Here is a 15,566-nt window from a genome sequence, read left to right on the forward strand (position 1 = left end):
CTTAATACGCACCTATGTCACTACATGTACCAAACTGGAGGTGTAGTATACATGTCAGAGTGTCCTTCTCCATGGCTTACAAGTGTGTTGGCAGGGCACATTTTAATGCAGTGATGTAGTCGAGACTTCCAAATTATGCGAGACTGAGACTATCACCTCCGAGACCAAGAGCGGTACCTTGAGACAGAGACCTTGAAGTTCAGAGACAGAGACCAAACAATGACCTGTGAAGATTAAATATTTGTTTGAAGTTTTAATAAATGACTTTTGCAAATGTAATCTCGACTTTGGCTATTGGCAAAAATGCACTTTTATGCTGTGGGTTAACTAATATTTTTAGGGAATATGTCATCTGTGATGTCACATTAGACACATTTTATTGTGTGGCAGAGGTAAATATATATAAAGCCATGTGACAGCAATAAAACAACTGCAAGGTGTCTGTAGGCATCGTGCTCGAGACCATGACCGAGACTTCAATGACGGAGGGCCGCAGAAAAGGTCTGGAGACCTACATCACTGCTTCAATGTGAATGTAAATGTAGATTCAGATATATTTTGTCTACAATCAAAGCATTTGCATATATATAAATATCTCATGCAAAATGTGTCTCACTTTGCTTCTATAGTGCATCATCCAGTACAGAGTTTTCAAAAACGTAAGAATGATTGATGGAATTCATCAGAGTTTTTCTCATGTTTATCAAATTTGTTGTAATTATAGACATAGGACATCTCTGATGATCTTTCTGACACTAGAGTGGTACAGGATTATGATCATTAATATGGTTGGGATTTTAAACCCCAGTGTTGCTATAGTGTAGGCAAGGCCCTTTCCACATCTATATTGCCTGATTTGCCTATGAGAGAAATAAGTTTCATTGTACACAAGGTGTGGTATACCCACAGAATATGGCCCAACACATCAAACAAGTGATTATCATATTGTTTTAGCATGTGCCTTGTTGATGGCCAAAATGCACAAATGTCTAGAAAAAAAGTTAGCAACTTGCACATTCCCCTAGCTTGTAATGAGGTAGAAGAAACATGCACGTCTGTTGTAAACATATATGGTGATCGAGATGTGCATCTTCCTGCAGTGTGATTAAGAGAGAATCAGCATTGAGGAGATATGTGCACTCCCATTATACATTTAGAATCGGGTAAACAAAGCACGAGTACTCTTAATTGTTCCCATGTTTTGCATTGGCTGGGATTCCTTAGGCCTCATTAGATTATTTTTGGACTGTTTGTAACTTCCAGGCAATTTTCCAAATTGAAATAAATATTATATAAGAAGGGTAAATTCTGAGAAAACTCTGATGTTTTACATGTATTATTGTTTGAGTGTGGAATGGATGCATGATATTGTTCTTTGTTTTCTTGTTCCTTATATTAAATATTTTATAATGATACGGACCATTGCAGAATTGGATAGCCTTAACCCAATACATTATGCATGGAAATAAGCAATCCCATAGTGTTATGATGTAAAATTGATCTTTTCGTTTAACCCCAAAAGATTTTGCGATTTAATCTTAAATACGTCACAGTGATGCACACACTATTATTGCACAGTTCACCATGTGCGGTAACGATGGTCGCTAAGGATTAGCACATCAGCGTGACATATATGCAGGGTTAAAAACACAAAGGCTTTTGGGATTTACCAAACAGGTGAACTAGTTACTGTTTTCAATATCAGTGAAATGGTTCTGACAAGCATTCAACATGTTCACTGTCACAGCTTATGATTGTTGTGATTTCAACTAGCATTTTTACCCATTTTCATGCTAAAAGTGCTTTGAAAACTATGGCACTTAACCCTTCCTTCAGACTACAAAAAGGCTACATACAGCACAGAACGCCTGCAAGCGCCAGGGACTGCCTTTTGAGTAGAGCAAGAGCAATCGCTCTCTACTGCTCACCTTAAATCTGATATAGGAGAGTGATTTTTAGCCCTCCTTAGTTGACCATTTTTTCCTTACATTCTATTGTAAATGCTCTAAACAGCTCTCCTTGAAGGCTCCAGAAGAGCTATTTAACGCTCTCCTGCAAAATCCAAAAGACAGTCTCTGAAGCGCATGTACACGCGAAATCGCTGGCTGAGCAGCGTAAACACTTGCCATGCTATCCCAAATCTTGTCCTCCACACTTGAGGTTTCTGTGGTTCAAAACTGGACCAAAGGAAAATAACTTTTCTCTTCATCCTATTTTTTACTTCTTTCCTTCCCTTTTGCCAAAAAGCAGAAAGGGCATTAGGGTTAAGAAACCTCTTCTTTCCCTTCATCGAGATATACTCTATAGTTTGTTCGGCTTAGGCAAAAAAATTAGACTCATAACATTGTGTTTTGATATAGAATTGCATGTACACAGTTGGGCACAGCACTTATGCTAGTTGCGTGTTGCGTAATGTGTGACTGGCACAATCTTATGTGAACTTACACAAGTGTACTTACACAAGTTTAAGTTGGGACTTAATTGCTGTGCGCAGTAACAAACTAACAAATAATGTTTGCCTATTACATGTATAAGCCGAACAAACTTAAGACTAAGAAGCAAACCGCATGCGCACATACCCTATACGTCTGGCTCCAACTTGGGAGTGTTGTGTAGTATCTCTACAGAAACAGAAACAAACTTGAACCCTAATCTTCCTTCAGGCTACAGCATAAAGTGATTGCAAGCACAAGCATCCCACATGATCCGGTTGCACAATCATCCAAGCACACATATACACACACAAAAAAACCACTGGCCGGGCAGCACAAGTACTCATGGTTGCTATCCCTGGTCTTTATCCTCCGCCGCGCCCGAGGGTCTGTGGTTTAAAGCACGGATAGAACAAAACAGCTTCTCTCTCTTCTTTCTTTTTGTCCTTCCTTCCTTCTTTCCTTCCCCTTTGCCAACAAGCAGAAAGGGCAGTACAAGTTAAAAAAGTTCCCAGGGATCACTAATTTGGGGAGGGGCACTATCGAATAAGGTTATATGTATGCATGATTTGTATAAGATTTGTCAATTGTTATTAGGTTGATTTGTTAGTGACCTTTATTACCCAAGTACCGTAAGCAGCAGTGTATCCAAATCAGTTAGATCGCCATCTCCTCCATGATGTTGTCAGGGCTCTCAACATAAGATTTTGTCGAACAGGGTTGTACCGGGACAAAAATAAAAAAAAAAAAAAATGGGGGAGGTAGGATGATGAGTGAAATTTATTACCTTGGCATGAGAAAGTGCCCAAATGTGTGAGACTCACATCAAATACATTGAGAGTTGACAGCCGTGTATTATAATTTTTCAGTTCACTGAGCAGTCCTCGGCCAAACTCCAGACTTTTACTATCATTGATGATGGGTCGTTAGGTTCAGCTTTTATCAAATCTTATCTGCCTTTTTGGAGTGTTTTATGATAAGTTTCATGGCAATTTTAAATACCTTTTGTTTGGCAAATGGCCAAAGAAATATTAGTCTTTACAGATGTGTCTGGTTGTTCCTGTATTGTCTGTAACAAATGCTCCCCCTCTAATAAATGCTCCATCCCACCCCAAGATTTTTCAATAAAAAAGTAACCAAAATGCAACAATATCCTTTCGTTTGAGCATGGTGTGAGCAAGCTTGGTTGTCATAATGGCTACATTGCGTGGACAAAGCCTATTCTAACTTATTGGATTTGAACCTGGAAATACATCATTTTAAAGCTAATTTCAAGCAGAATATTTTGGTTGAATATCTCAAAAATGATGATTGGCGACTTCAGGGCTCAGTTGTGCTGGATGGTCACATATGGTAAGTTACAAATGTACAATCCGGATTGATCCAGTTACAGTCATCTTACGTCACGTGATAAATAATTGTTCACATCTGACTGAGTATTAAAACATGCTGATAAGTTCAATCTTTACCCTCTCCATCTTTATCATCTCAGGCGAGACAGGTATTTGGATGACCGTCGTTCACCGCTACGTCGCGACCCAAGAGATTTGGACCCATATGATAGGGACAGGCTGCCTCCACCGAGGGATGATCCATATAGACGAGATGATCCAAGAGATAGGGATGATCCCTATTTGAGGGACAGAGAAAGGGATATTGTGTCTAGGGAGAGAGATGATCCGTACAGGTAATTATGAAACTAAGATTCAGGTGTGGTTATGGAGTAACTTCACTGGCACTACTCCCCATCCATAATTTTAATGCTAATGTATAACCCTTATGACCATTTTAATTTTGAGCCGGACAACTGCCAGTGCGTGTCACTCCATCGGTTTTGTTACGTCACAGGCCTTTGATGTGTGTGTACCATCCCACACGCTGTGTACGTACTGTGTTGTGAACATTGTGTACACGTTCAACTAATATTTCTATTGTAATAATAAAACAATGGTTCATGCATTTTATTCAAAATCTCGAATTTTGACAAAACTACAGCACCGAAAGTCTTAATTTTTGCAGGGTATGTTAGTTTAATAAAGTGCAATAACAATCGTATAAAATAACAGAATTTTGAAAAATATTGAGGGCGTCGTCCTCAGCAAATGCTACAATATGACTAAGTTTTTGTAAAAGTTGTCACACACATCATACTCTCCATTTTAGAAATTAAGAGCATTTATACTTTTTCTGTAGGCGTGACCGTGACCCATTTGATCGTGATCGTGATCCTTACGACAGAGACAGGGGTGCGCCCCGTGACAGAGATATGCGAGATCCATTGGACAGACGTGGACCACCTCCCCCAGGTCCTGACCCAAGTCTTGATGGACCTATCGATTGCGAGATCATTGTCGTCAATAAGGCCCAAAGGTAAGGAAGCGTATGTTATATTTTTTTTCGGATTGTAATTGATCTATGTTATAAGAATCTAATAGCCATAAGCCCCAATGGTATTGCCAAGATTGTGAAGTTAAGTAAGTTTAGCAATTTATGTTTGAATGGAGTGTCAGTAAATGAAGTGTCAGTAAATGAAGTGATGAAAGAAATGCTGTCCAGGGCCTAGATTTCGTCTTGGTTTTAGAGAATCTAAATCCATCATAGTCACTGCACTTACTGTATGATACAATGAGAGAAGATGATTCTCACAACCGAATCTTACGAGAATCAATTACAAGAATCGTTTCTGTGATGCTCATCAAAATCTAGGCCCTGCTGTCCCAAGCCAACCTCTCGCGGATCTGACTTGTTTTGTTAAGAAATACATTTTCTATCAACAATTCAAAGGAAAACTGTTTGGTTACCAAGTCATATGGGACAGTTGCAAGAAACCAAGTTCTGAAGTTGTTTTTAGCAGGGTTTGAAATTAGCACTAGGACACTGTCATTTCTGCCAATAGAAAATAAAATGTAGGATTCTTGTGTTTATGGTGACAATTGTGTACAATATAATGTGTACCGTACAATGAAAGAGTTTACCTAGCGCATAATGTCTGAAAAGGGATGATTGGAACTTGGCTGATTGTACAATTTTGCCACATTACTGCCAGTTGATTTTAAAGACACTTGTACCAGATCAGCAAAAAGTAGCTTGTATTTCCAAGCCGAACGTCTGGTGTTTTTTAGCGTCAACCTTGTGAATTTTTCTACTTTTTTTCCAGTTTGTCATGACATATTGTAACACCCACTGGATGGTTGATAGTGTCTATAATAGTACATGCAAGTCACAATTTTGTTTACATTCGCAGGGAATATGCTGAAAACGTGCAACGACGCATCAGAGTGCTTCAAGTACAAGTGGGTATCATCTACCTGAACTCTGAGATGCAGTTATCCACTGCATTGGATGATGTGTCGCGCCGTGGTGTGCTGTATGCCATTGTGATTACAAGTCAACATGAGGTGCACAAATCCGTCACCGTCAACATCCTCCATGGCACACCGCAAGGTGAGTGGTACAGAAACATGATTGGTGACAGGAAATAAATAAGACAGCATGACTTTAGTAATGGATTTGCAGGTGATAGTCCTTCTACTGCTAGCCATTAAATGCAATACTTAATCCCCTGGTGCACAGTTTGTATGTTAATAAGCCTTATTAAAAGTCAGTCCCAAGTTTTTGTGAAATGGGCCTCTGGACTTCGAATAAAACAATAGTCTGTTATTCAAAATTATAAGTAACTTATGAATAATTATTACGTAAATGACGAAAAGTTGGTCAAATCAAGTGAAATTTATTAGGTGACTTATAATGATGTTAGAAAGGTGTCACTTCTAGACAGTAAGGGAAATGAAAGAGCAAGAGTAACTTATAAGTAACTTATGAATAAGTAACTTATCAATTATAAGTAACTTATGAATAATTATTATGTAAATGACGAAAAGTTGGTCAAATCAAGTGAAATTTATTAGGTGACTTATAATGATGTTAGAAAGGTGTGACTTCTAGACAGTAAGGGAAATAAAGCAAGAGCAAGAGTCATGCTGTTTTATTTATTTTCCTTTGCAACTTAAATTGTGTGTACTTTGATTACAAGTTTGTTTCCTTGTTTGATGTGGAAAATTGTCTAAATGTGATTTATGAGAGTTGTGTGTTATGATTGCAAGATAAAAGAAAAAATGTAATAGCGATGATCAGATACTTTGTGTGTGCATGGGGAATGTGTGAATGATAAAAATGTGGCTTCAGCTATGTGCCAACTTGGCTCATGTGAATGGCATCAAGTTTATCAGCCCAACATAGTACACATATTAACATGTAATTGTCTGTACAGTGTCCTAATGAGCGAATGTTTCTCAGAATGTATAATTTGATTTGTGTTTCTTAATTTGCAGGTAAAATAAGTTAAATATTTTTAATACAATTTAAAATTTACTTGTAATGATGTCTTACAAAAACGTTGTATTGTTGAAACATACATAACCAAATGTCGAGTAATGAAAGAAAGTTCATACGTGTAGGAAAATACGCAAGTGATTTATTGATCATAACTACTCATTTGATCGGAACATAGCAAGGAGACTCACCCATGCTAGGTATCGTAAAGTATGGTTCAATTTCCATCTGAAATTAATAGAAATACATGTAGTTGTATCGTAATGCCTGCGTTCTCTTTCAATTCATCACATTTTCTGAATAATCAAATGGTCAAGTATTCCGTTTGGTGTTGTCGTTCATCGGTCGAAATCGTATACATGTTTTTTAGGGACATAAATTATCGCACATAGCGTATCGTTATTTAATTGTTCAATGTTTGCACCTTGGAATAGGTTGTCTAGATAGATGGCCATTAAATGCTTTATTATTAAATCGCATAAATAGCAGCAGTATATTTTGGTAAATAAATTGTATCTTTCTGCTACATTTGCATCGCTATATTTAACAAATTCCGTGGAATTATCGCCTACAAATGTGTAACAAGTTTGGATGAATTGTCTCCTGCAAACATGGTTGTTGCAAAACGTCTGTCATAAAAAAAGGATCTTCTTTCTGGCGGTGAACGAAAGTGTGCTGCAAAATTGCCACTATTATTAGATATCAGTTTTGCGTGATTTAATTCGCTGTAAGTTTATCATTTCAGAGACACTCTAGGATTTTAAATTTATTTTGAATCCGTTATTGTTGAAATACAATACAATTCCACTTGTATACTGGTATTTTAACAAGTCACAATTCTCTTGATCATAATATTAAGTTGGAGTAGCAATCTGTGTAGAGCTTACAGCCTTGTTGCTAAGCAACAGTTAATATCAGCTGTACACATCTTGTTATTTCAATGCAAATGTGATTTTTGGCAAAACACCTGCAAGTAAGTGGAATTTTATTGCGCTAATTTGATGAAAATGTCAATGGATCAACTAATGAACAATATGATTAAAATTTTCAAGAATGAATGGGCCTTGACCCCATACAAATATAGTTGGGTTATAATTTTCATTGTCATAAGGTGTCGGCCATTTCCTGTGACTTTCGAAGACTTGACATTTATGCAGTTGCCTTTCGGAAAGTTGTTTGTAGTGTATTAATTGATTCCTGATACCACTGTGATACACTTTTGAAACACAAGTTCCAGAATGGGCCGTTCAGTTGAAATCCATACACCTTTTATGGAAGACATGACCTTAATCTTCCACACAGGCCGTGTGAGTTTCAAATGGGGTTACCTGAATGGGTGATTCAATTTGAAATCTACACTCCCAGTGTGGGAGATAAAGGTAGTGTCTTTCTAGGGGGTTTATAGATTTCAAATAGACCAACCCAATTGAAGAAGAATTGATCGCATTTAGCAGAATGAGACTAGGAATCGGCTCGGCAGCGTTAGAAGCAGAATGCAAGGAATACGTCATCAAAGAATAAATATAAGGCAAATCAGGCATTTGGAAAACGGCAGTGTTGGATATATAACTGATATGCAACCGAAACCTTAGGCCTAAGTCTTAATAAAATCTTGTGAATGAAAAGTAAACATATTGATGATAATATGTATTGTAAACTGATCTCATTTCTCTTAATCGTTCATAAAAGCTAAAATTTTAATAAAACATATACACATAATAATTCACTTTTACATTAAAGTTGAGAATGTAAACTTGAAAGGTTTGTTGGAGTCTTAATGTTAATGTGTTAATAATTTGTTATGCTAATTGCTATTAATTTGCCTAGTGTCGAAATCTAGAACTGCATATGTCTCACAGTTCGAGTTTTAATACGCTTGTTAACCATAAATCAGGAATCGCCTGGCAGAAAAACCTGTCGCTGAATATATTCGTTTGTATGAAATCACACTTCAATCGTTTCACGTCGCAATGAGCTTCAATTTAGTTATTAATCTTGGGTTTTCGCTTCGGTTTCGCTTTTAAAATTTCTTTCAAGTACAAAGGCAAAATACAAATGTACAATTTAAATTCTAAATCGTCATTTTACATATGATGTCGCTTTAAATCGCTCAATTTCGATTCGTGTCATGTATTTCGTTCGAAGGAAAAGAAATTTGCATCAGTTTTTAAACAAAGTAACAATCGTTGACTGTTGGATTAAAAAGGTTATGGGTGTATCCATCTGCACATAGCAATACAAATTTGAATGGTCGATTCGTTTCCATACCTTCGTTTTGCGATGGAAATTGAAGAATAAGAAAAACAAATTTGTGGTACGTTTCGAAAATACATAGCAACTGTACAAACTATGATATCTCGCAAACTTTGCAACTTGTACTTACTGAATGAAAACAAGATATGTAAATTTAAATCGGGTCTCTGTATATGTGTGATGTCATAGAATCAAATTCATCTTATGATTCAATCGCGTCATCACTTCTGGGTCTATATCAATGAAGTTGTATTTTGTGTGTCTGCTGTTTGCATGGTATTTGTCCATGTATACGGTTATATTCTTTGCAGTTTGATATCCAGTGTGTGTCCCACTAAATTTGCGTTTGCATCCATTATAAACAAGAACAACGCGTCATACTTCAGAAACTGTTACATTGCGTCACAATTCATGTATCTCATCATATTAAGACAAGCTATTCTTTACAACACTTTACTTGTTATTGGACTGGCTTAATAAGACTCATTGTTCGTAAATTTGTAACTATTGGAAGGATTGGAATAGATATTTGATCATATTTCTTGAAATTACACCGTACAGTGTTTCTAGAAAGTGGTAGTTATTCAAAAAGCCCTGAGTATTCCACTTATTGGAATGCAAGGAAGGGTTTTCATCAGATTAGGTGTGGTCATAAACTTTGTAAGTATTAAAAAGGTGTTTTTGTTTTATGTAATAATTATTGAGAACAAATTGTTGCATGGCTTTTCCATTGCATCCATTAACACATGACCTTTTTTGACCTTTCTCTCTTCCGCTCAACCAGAACACAGAAACATGCCCCTCGAAGATGCTATGAGCCTCATTGGTCGTAACTTTGATCGCTACATGCAAAACCTACGAGATAAAAGCGGTTTGCCGCCACCACCTGGCCCCGTTGGGCAATCTCGAGCAGCAGTACCACCGGTATCGCCTCCCCCTCGACAAGGTGGCCCACCCCCTGCAGCTGGGGGCCCAGGTTCTTTCTCTTCGCCGGGCGCTGCAGGTGTTGAGTTAACCATTCCCCAATTGCTCAATTTGCTTGCTGACGGCAAGCAGCTTACGATTGATGAGTTGGCACGAGTGATTGAGTTCCTGCAAGAGCTTCGTCAGAGGATGATTCGTGATCAAGGTGGCAATCCGGCAGCTAAACCCACAGGTAAATAGCCAGATTCGCGTTCGTAAATAAAAATCTATATTCGCAAATCCTTAAGTTTGACAATCACGCAGTTTACATATATGTGTATTGTGTACCCAGTTTTCCATCAAATTGTAAAGATTGAAAAAAAATAACTCGTTATTTATATCAAACAGGTAGGTAGAATCAGAGAAAAAAATGTTGAGGTTTAAAAAATTGCAGTTCTTTATTTTTTGCAAACTCATTGCTGCTACTATGTCTGACCATATCCAAAGAGAGGCACTCATTATATATGATGCTGAAAATGTGTGATGAATCTGATGACCAAAACTAATGTAATGGTTATGTGGCATGGCTTGCTCAGTGTGTTTTCCCATTGTGGTGTGTATATGTATGAGATTGTGTGAGTGAGGATATATAGCGAGTGAGTCACATCCAGATCCCTATTTCGTTCATCTCATTAATTCTCTGTGCATGAAAAGCAACCACTTATCCCAGTGTTTCTGCTGCAGTTATGGCATAAAGAATTTCATCTTTGTAACTTTCCTTCAAGTTCTATACATCATTCCAAGCACTTATCAATGCAAAATTATGATACATATGATCTTCATCCATGGCGTTGGCTTTTTTAAAGACAGTTCTTGTTATAAATTCTGAGCAAAGACCAATATTATCTGTCCGCTACAGTCAAGGCATGAATAGTTTCATCTTTGCAAAAATCTTTCTTTCAAATAGTCTTTAATAAATATTCGTTATGCACAATTACATCAACCTTACTATGTCAGGTGGGTCTGCGAAAAGATGCTAGTCTTGAATAGGCAATTTTTGTGTGGGTTTTACCGACAGTGCGTTGAAAATGCACATATACTTATTACTACATTGTCATTGATTTTAGAATGTAGACTAAAGATGTAGGATGCATGTATTTTACATGCACTAGCATTAAAACCCATGCAAATCAATCAACCATATATACAGGCTTCAACCCACTTTAAATGCTGCAAAATAAATTTTCTGCAATAACCTTTGCAAAAGTTGCACTTTGCACATTATGTGCCTCATGATGCCACTATAACTAATACTTTTTTTGATATTGATGTGTTCATGCTTGCTGAGGTATTTATGTGTGTGGGGGTGTTTGTGTGCTAATGATGTGTGGATGAGGGGTGTGGATGGGCATATAAAATGTTTGTGTGGTGTGTGTGTGTAATACACAACAATTTGTATACAGCAAAGCTTGAGATCAGTAGCTCTGGTATTTGAGGTACATATGTCTGAATTAGGGAGCAAATTTATAATAGTGACATGTAAAACACTTTTTTTTCTGTTGAATAAGTGACTGCTCCCACTGTAACGATACCCCTGAAGATACTCTGGCCACTGCTCATCTATGTCCATGTGTATCTATTCCTTCACCCACTCTTATTTATCCGTCCATTTTTTAAATATTTTGTGAACTGTTGTGTCTCATCGTCTATTGATCAGTTTTCCACTAACTAGGATTGTATTGTTTCCTTTTAACAGCATGTATGTGTTATTTGTGTCCAATTGTGTCATTTTAAATGTAGCCTTGAATTACATTACAAATATTGTAAAATTCATACTTTAAAATGTAATTGAGGAACAGCTGTACTGGGTACATTAGTGGAATTTAACCAATTTTATGACTTCAAAAATTGCATACGTAATTTGCTGCATTCAAATGCAGTACCTTCTATCTACATAATAAGATGCAGTGCAGTGATGTACTGCATATGCCATCTGCTCATGTAGTATAACTGGCTACTCCTCTAGCAGTTTGCTGCTCTCACAGTACTGCATCTGACTTAATTATCACCGTTGAGGACTTACCCCCTTTATAAGAGACTTTTTTCAATTGACTTGTTTGGATGACATTGGATCCAATTTTTAATTGATTTTAATTTTAAAAATCACAGAAAAACAATCCTGATATCAAGTGACTGCAACATATATTATACAGTTCCTATCATGATTTTTAATTGTCTTATAACATGATGAATTATGCTGTCTCTTCAAGTTCCACCACAAATCTATAGGAATTTTTAATGAGAAGTCAAATTATGCAAGATCATATAACAGTGAAGAGTGTATTTATATATGACATGATCTGGTCCATGGAGGCCAAAGGCGGCAAATGTGAAATTGAGATAAAGGCAAAAATATGGACTAAAAAAATACTTAAGAAAATGGACATCATAAAAAAATTTCATTTCAAAAATGCCTCCTTTGGCCTCCAAGGACCAGATTGTGTCTCATATTTATAATAAAGGTGTGTGACCAGATCGACAGCCTCATCCCACAGTTTTCTTTATCAAAACTGAGATTTTGGTATCAGAAGAAAGCTCATATTTTTCTTATTACCAAGTTAATTTTAATACCCGAATCATTTAGATGGTGTGACCACCAACAAAAGTATGAACTATCGTATTGGGCAGTGTTATACACTTTTGCTTCTTGTATCAAAACTGCAGGAGCAATACAATTCAAAATTTGGAAATGGCTTGTTTTGATGGTAAACTTCAATGCAAGATAGAAAACAGAATTTGAAAAAATCTGACCACCCACCTTTGATTATGTCATTGTATTGATTTTAAATGTGAAAATGAACATTTATATAAATCAATGCCATGTGTATATGTATGTGTCTGTGGGTGCGTGGTGATTGTGTGCGAGTGTGTGCATGTTCAAGGGTTATGTGGTACATATAACCCATTGGATTTTGCCATCCCATTCAACCAGATTTTGGTAGGAGTGCTGACAGTCGTGGTCCTACCGGTGTTGGCGGTAGCAGTGCTGGGTATCCTAGCAACAATGGAGGTCGTAAAGAGGTTGATATGGACTTGGACTCTGATGAGGATATCGGTGAGTGTGGTTTCAGATGAATAAATGCCAGATGTAGAATTTTGTTTCACCTGGCGACAATATTTTACGAGAATTCTCCCCTATTTACTTAGCGTGTAGGCTCAAAAAATCTGCGAAAATCTCTTATGATTTACTCAAATCAGTTCCGGATTCTCAGATTCTCGCTGAATTTGTGAGCCTGTATGCAAGTGTTTTATTGTCCGTTCAATTTTAACTCAGCAAAATTTCACTTGACATTAAACAGTTGAATTTCACTATTGAGAAAATTTCAGGGGAAAAAATCAAAGAAAGTAATGCATTTTTTACGTTCTACATGTATTACACTTGGGTTTAGTTTGAGATGGACTTTTATGCTTCTGGTTGTTTCCCAAGTTAACCTCAGTCAAAGCTATATTTTGAGTTGGACGTGACTACATTTTCACCAAATTGACAAAGTACAAGCTAAACAAGATTTTTAAATTTGCAATTTAAAAATACTAATTATGTGGTTAACTTGAGTGTTGCTAGCTTGCAGGAGATGCGATGTGTTCTATTTCTTGTTTTGTTCTGTGCTTTCTGTTTTTATAACTTATTTTGCATTGTTAAGTGTTTTTTAGTGTGTGAGTGATTGTGAGTAAGAAAATGCAGATAAAAATCGGAGCAGGTCATGCCACAAGCCATTTTAGCAAAATGAAAGTAAACTACAAAGATCGGAGCGAAATGTTACCTGTGAACTTGTTTTTGAACCGTGAGGGCCAGCATCAAACTTTAATCCTCACAAATACCCACAAACACAAGGTCTCAACATAAAGATGTTTCTATATTTTTGTGTGTCAACATAACCAGTAGCAAAGTCAGGCATAGTAAGTATCGATTGATGTGTAAAAATAGGAAAATTCACAATGCATATGAAATTGACTTTAAAGAATAATTTCAAAATCAATTGTGGGTGTAAGGAAGTACATGTATAATCAGTTTTACTTTTTCATGTGATAATCTATATTATGCATTATGAAATGAAATGCTTTTAAAATGCCAAATTTGGCTACATAGGGCTATACCTTGAAATCCATGCACCCTATGGAAGAATATGACCTTAATCTTAAATTTTAAAAGGGGGGAACCTGAATGGGTGATTCCATTTGAAATCTACACCCCCTGTGTGGGAGATAAAGGTTGTGTCTTCTATAAGGGGTGTATGGATTTCAGCTGGAATAGCCCATTTGGTTTGTTCAATATCATCATCAGTAGAAATAATTACTATCATTAACAAGTCATTTCGTTCATTTTATTGCAATACACATTGCTATTCCCCTGTTATTCATGCATGTTTGGGCTATTTTGTTCACAGGTGCAGGACAACCACCAGGTGGCCCACCAAAGAATCCAAATGCACAGATACAAGCCAAGATCTTGAGCATGATTCGTCCTGGTGGAGAGGCTTCACCGAGCCCTGGCCCTGGTCCTCAGACCAAGATGTCCGCTGCCATCACTCCTCCTTCAGCCAATCGAGATGCGATGCAGCGAGATGCGATGCAGCGAGATGCAATGCAGCGTGATAATGACCAACCACCTATGATGAAGAAAGATCCGCCACCATCGATTGGCCCTGTGCAGCCACAGATTGGTCCTGTGCATCCACAGATGGGCCCGATGCATCGAGCAAGACCACCTGCACCATCAAACGTCCAGGCAATCAGTCACCAGCCACCCCCACCACCTGCTTCAGCACCAGGTGGCCCGGCCGCCCGTGGTCCTCGTCCGCCACTTCCACCAGCAGTAACCAGTGGTAATATCAATTTTGACAACCCGAATGTGAAGAAAGCTTTGGATAATTTGATTCAGAGTGGGCCAAACCTTCTGCGTAACATCGCGCAAGTGACGGTAAGCCTTCCGACGCAGCCTGCACAATCACCACCAGCCTCGGCAGGTCAAGCGCCACCCAACATGGCTGCACAGCAGACCATACAGGCTCAGCAAGCGCAGTATGCTCAGTACCATGCAGCTGCAGCTCAACACAATGCGCTCATGCAAGCGCACATGCAGGCACATGCTGCGTACCAGCAACAGCAGCAGCAACGACAGCAGGCACCCCCTGGTATGACGCCACAAGGTTACATGCAGCAGATGATGCAGCAGCAGCAGCAGCAGCAACCTGGTGGAGCCCCAAGATATGGAGGCCTACTTATTAAATTGGTTTACCCATAATTCCTTGTAAAATATTACCCATAATTCCATGTAAGGATAGATGATCTAATTAATCGAATGTAGAAGATAGGAATAATTCAGGTTGTTGGGTGTAGTGCAGCAACTGCTTCCCACAATATGTGGAGGCATTCTCTGAAGTAGATTATAAAAAAAAGATTCAGTGTCAATGTAATATCATGTTAAACAATACCTGCTATAAATTTAGTTGCCCTTGCATAGGAGTGCAAAAATAAGATTTTAATAATAATGTCTGTATTCAGGTAAGAAAATGTTTGTTTGTTAAAATTAAAGATGCATAATCGTAATTGTTAAAGCATTTTACCTCTTCTTGTTAGTTTAGCCCC

At 37.6% G+C, this 15,566-nt stretch overlaps 1 protein-coding gene across 1 annotated transcript in view; it reads left to right on the forward strand.

Annotated features, from left to right (window-relative positions):
- LOC140172441 (uncharacterized) overlaps positions 1–15,364 on the forward strand; it is a 43,988-nt gene extending 28,624 nt beyond the window's left edge. The window contains exons 5-11 of the mRNA XM_072195589.1: positions 630–659; positions 3,925–4,119; positions 4,626–4,802; positions 5,677–5,876; positions 9,802–10,173; positions 12,913–13,035; positions 14,366–15,364. Of these exons, the coding sequence (XP_072051690.1) occupies positions 630–659; positions 3,925–4,119; positions 4,626–4,802; positions 5,677–5,876; positions 9,802–10,173; positions 12,913–13,035; positions 14,366–15,222 (1,954 nt within the window). The 3' untranslated portion in view covers positions 15,223–15,364. The remainder of the gene's footprint in view (positions 1–629; positions 660–3,924; positions 4,120–4,625; positions 4,803–5,676; positions 5,877–9,801; positions 10,174–12,912; positions 13,036–14,365) is intronic.
- Positions 15,365–15,566: the final 202 nt, after the last annotated feature.

Source organism: Amphiura filiformis, chromosome 16, assembly GCF_039555335.1.
Source record: "Amphiura filiformis chromosome 16, Afil_fr2py, whole genome shotgun sequence".
Taxonomy (NCBI): Eukaryota; Metazoa; Echinodermata; class Ophiuroidea; order Amphilepidida; family Amphiuridae; genus Amphiura; species Amphiura filiformis.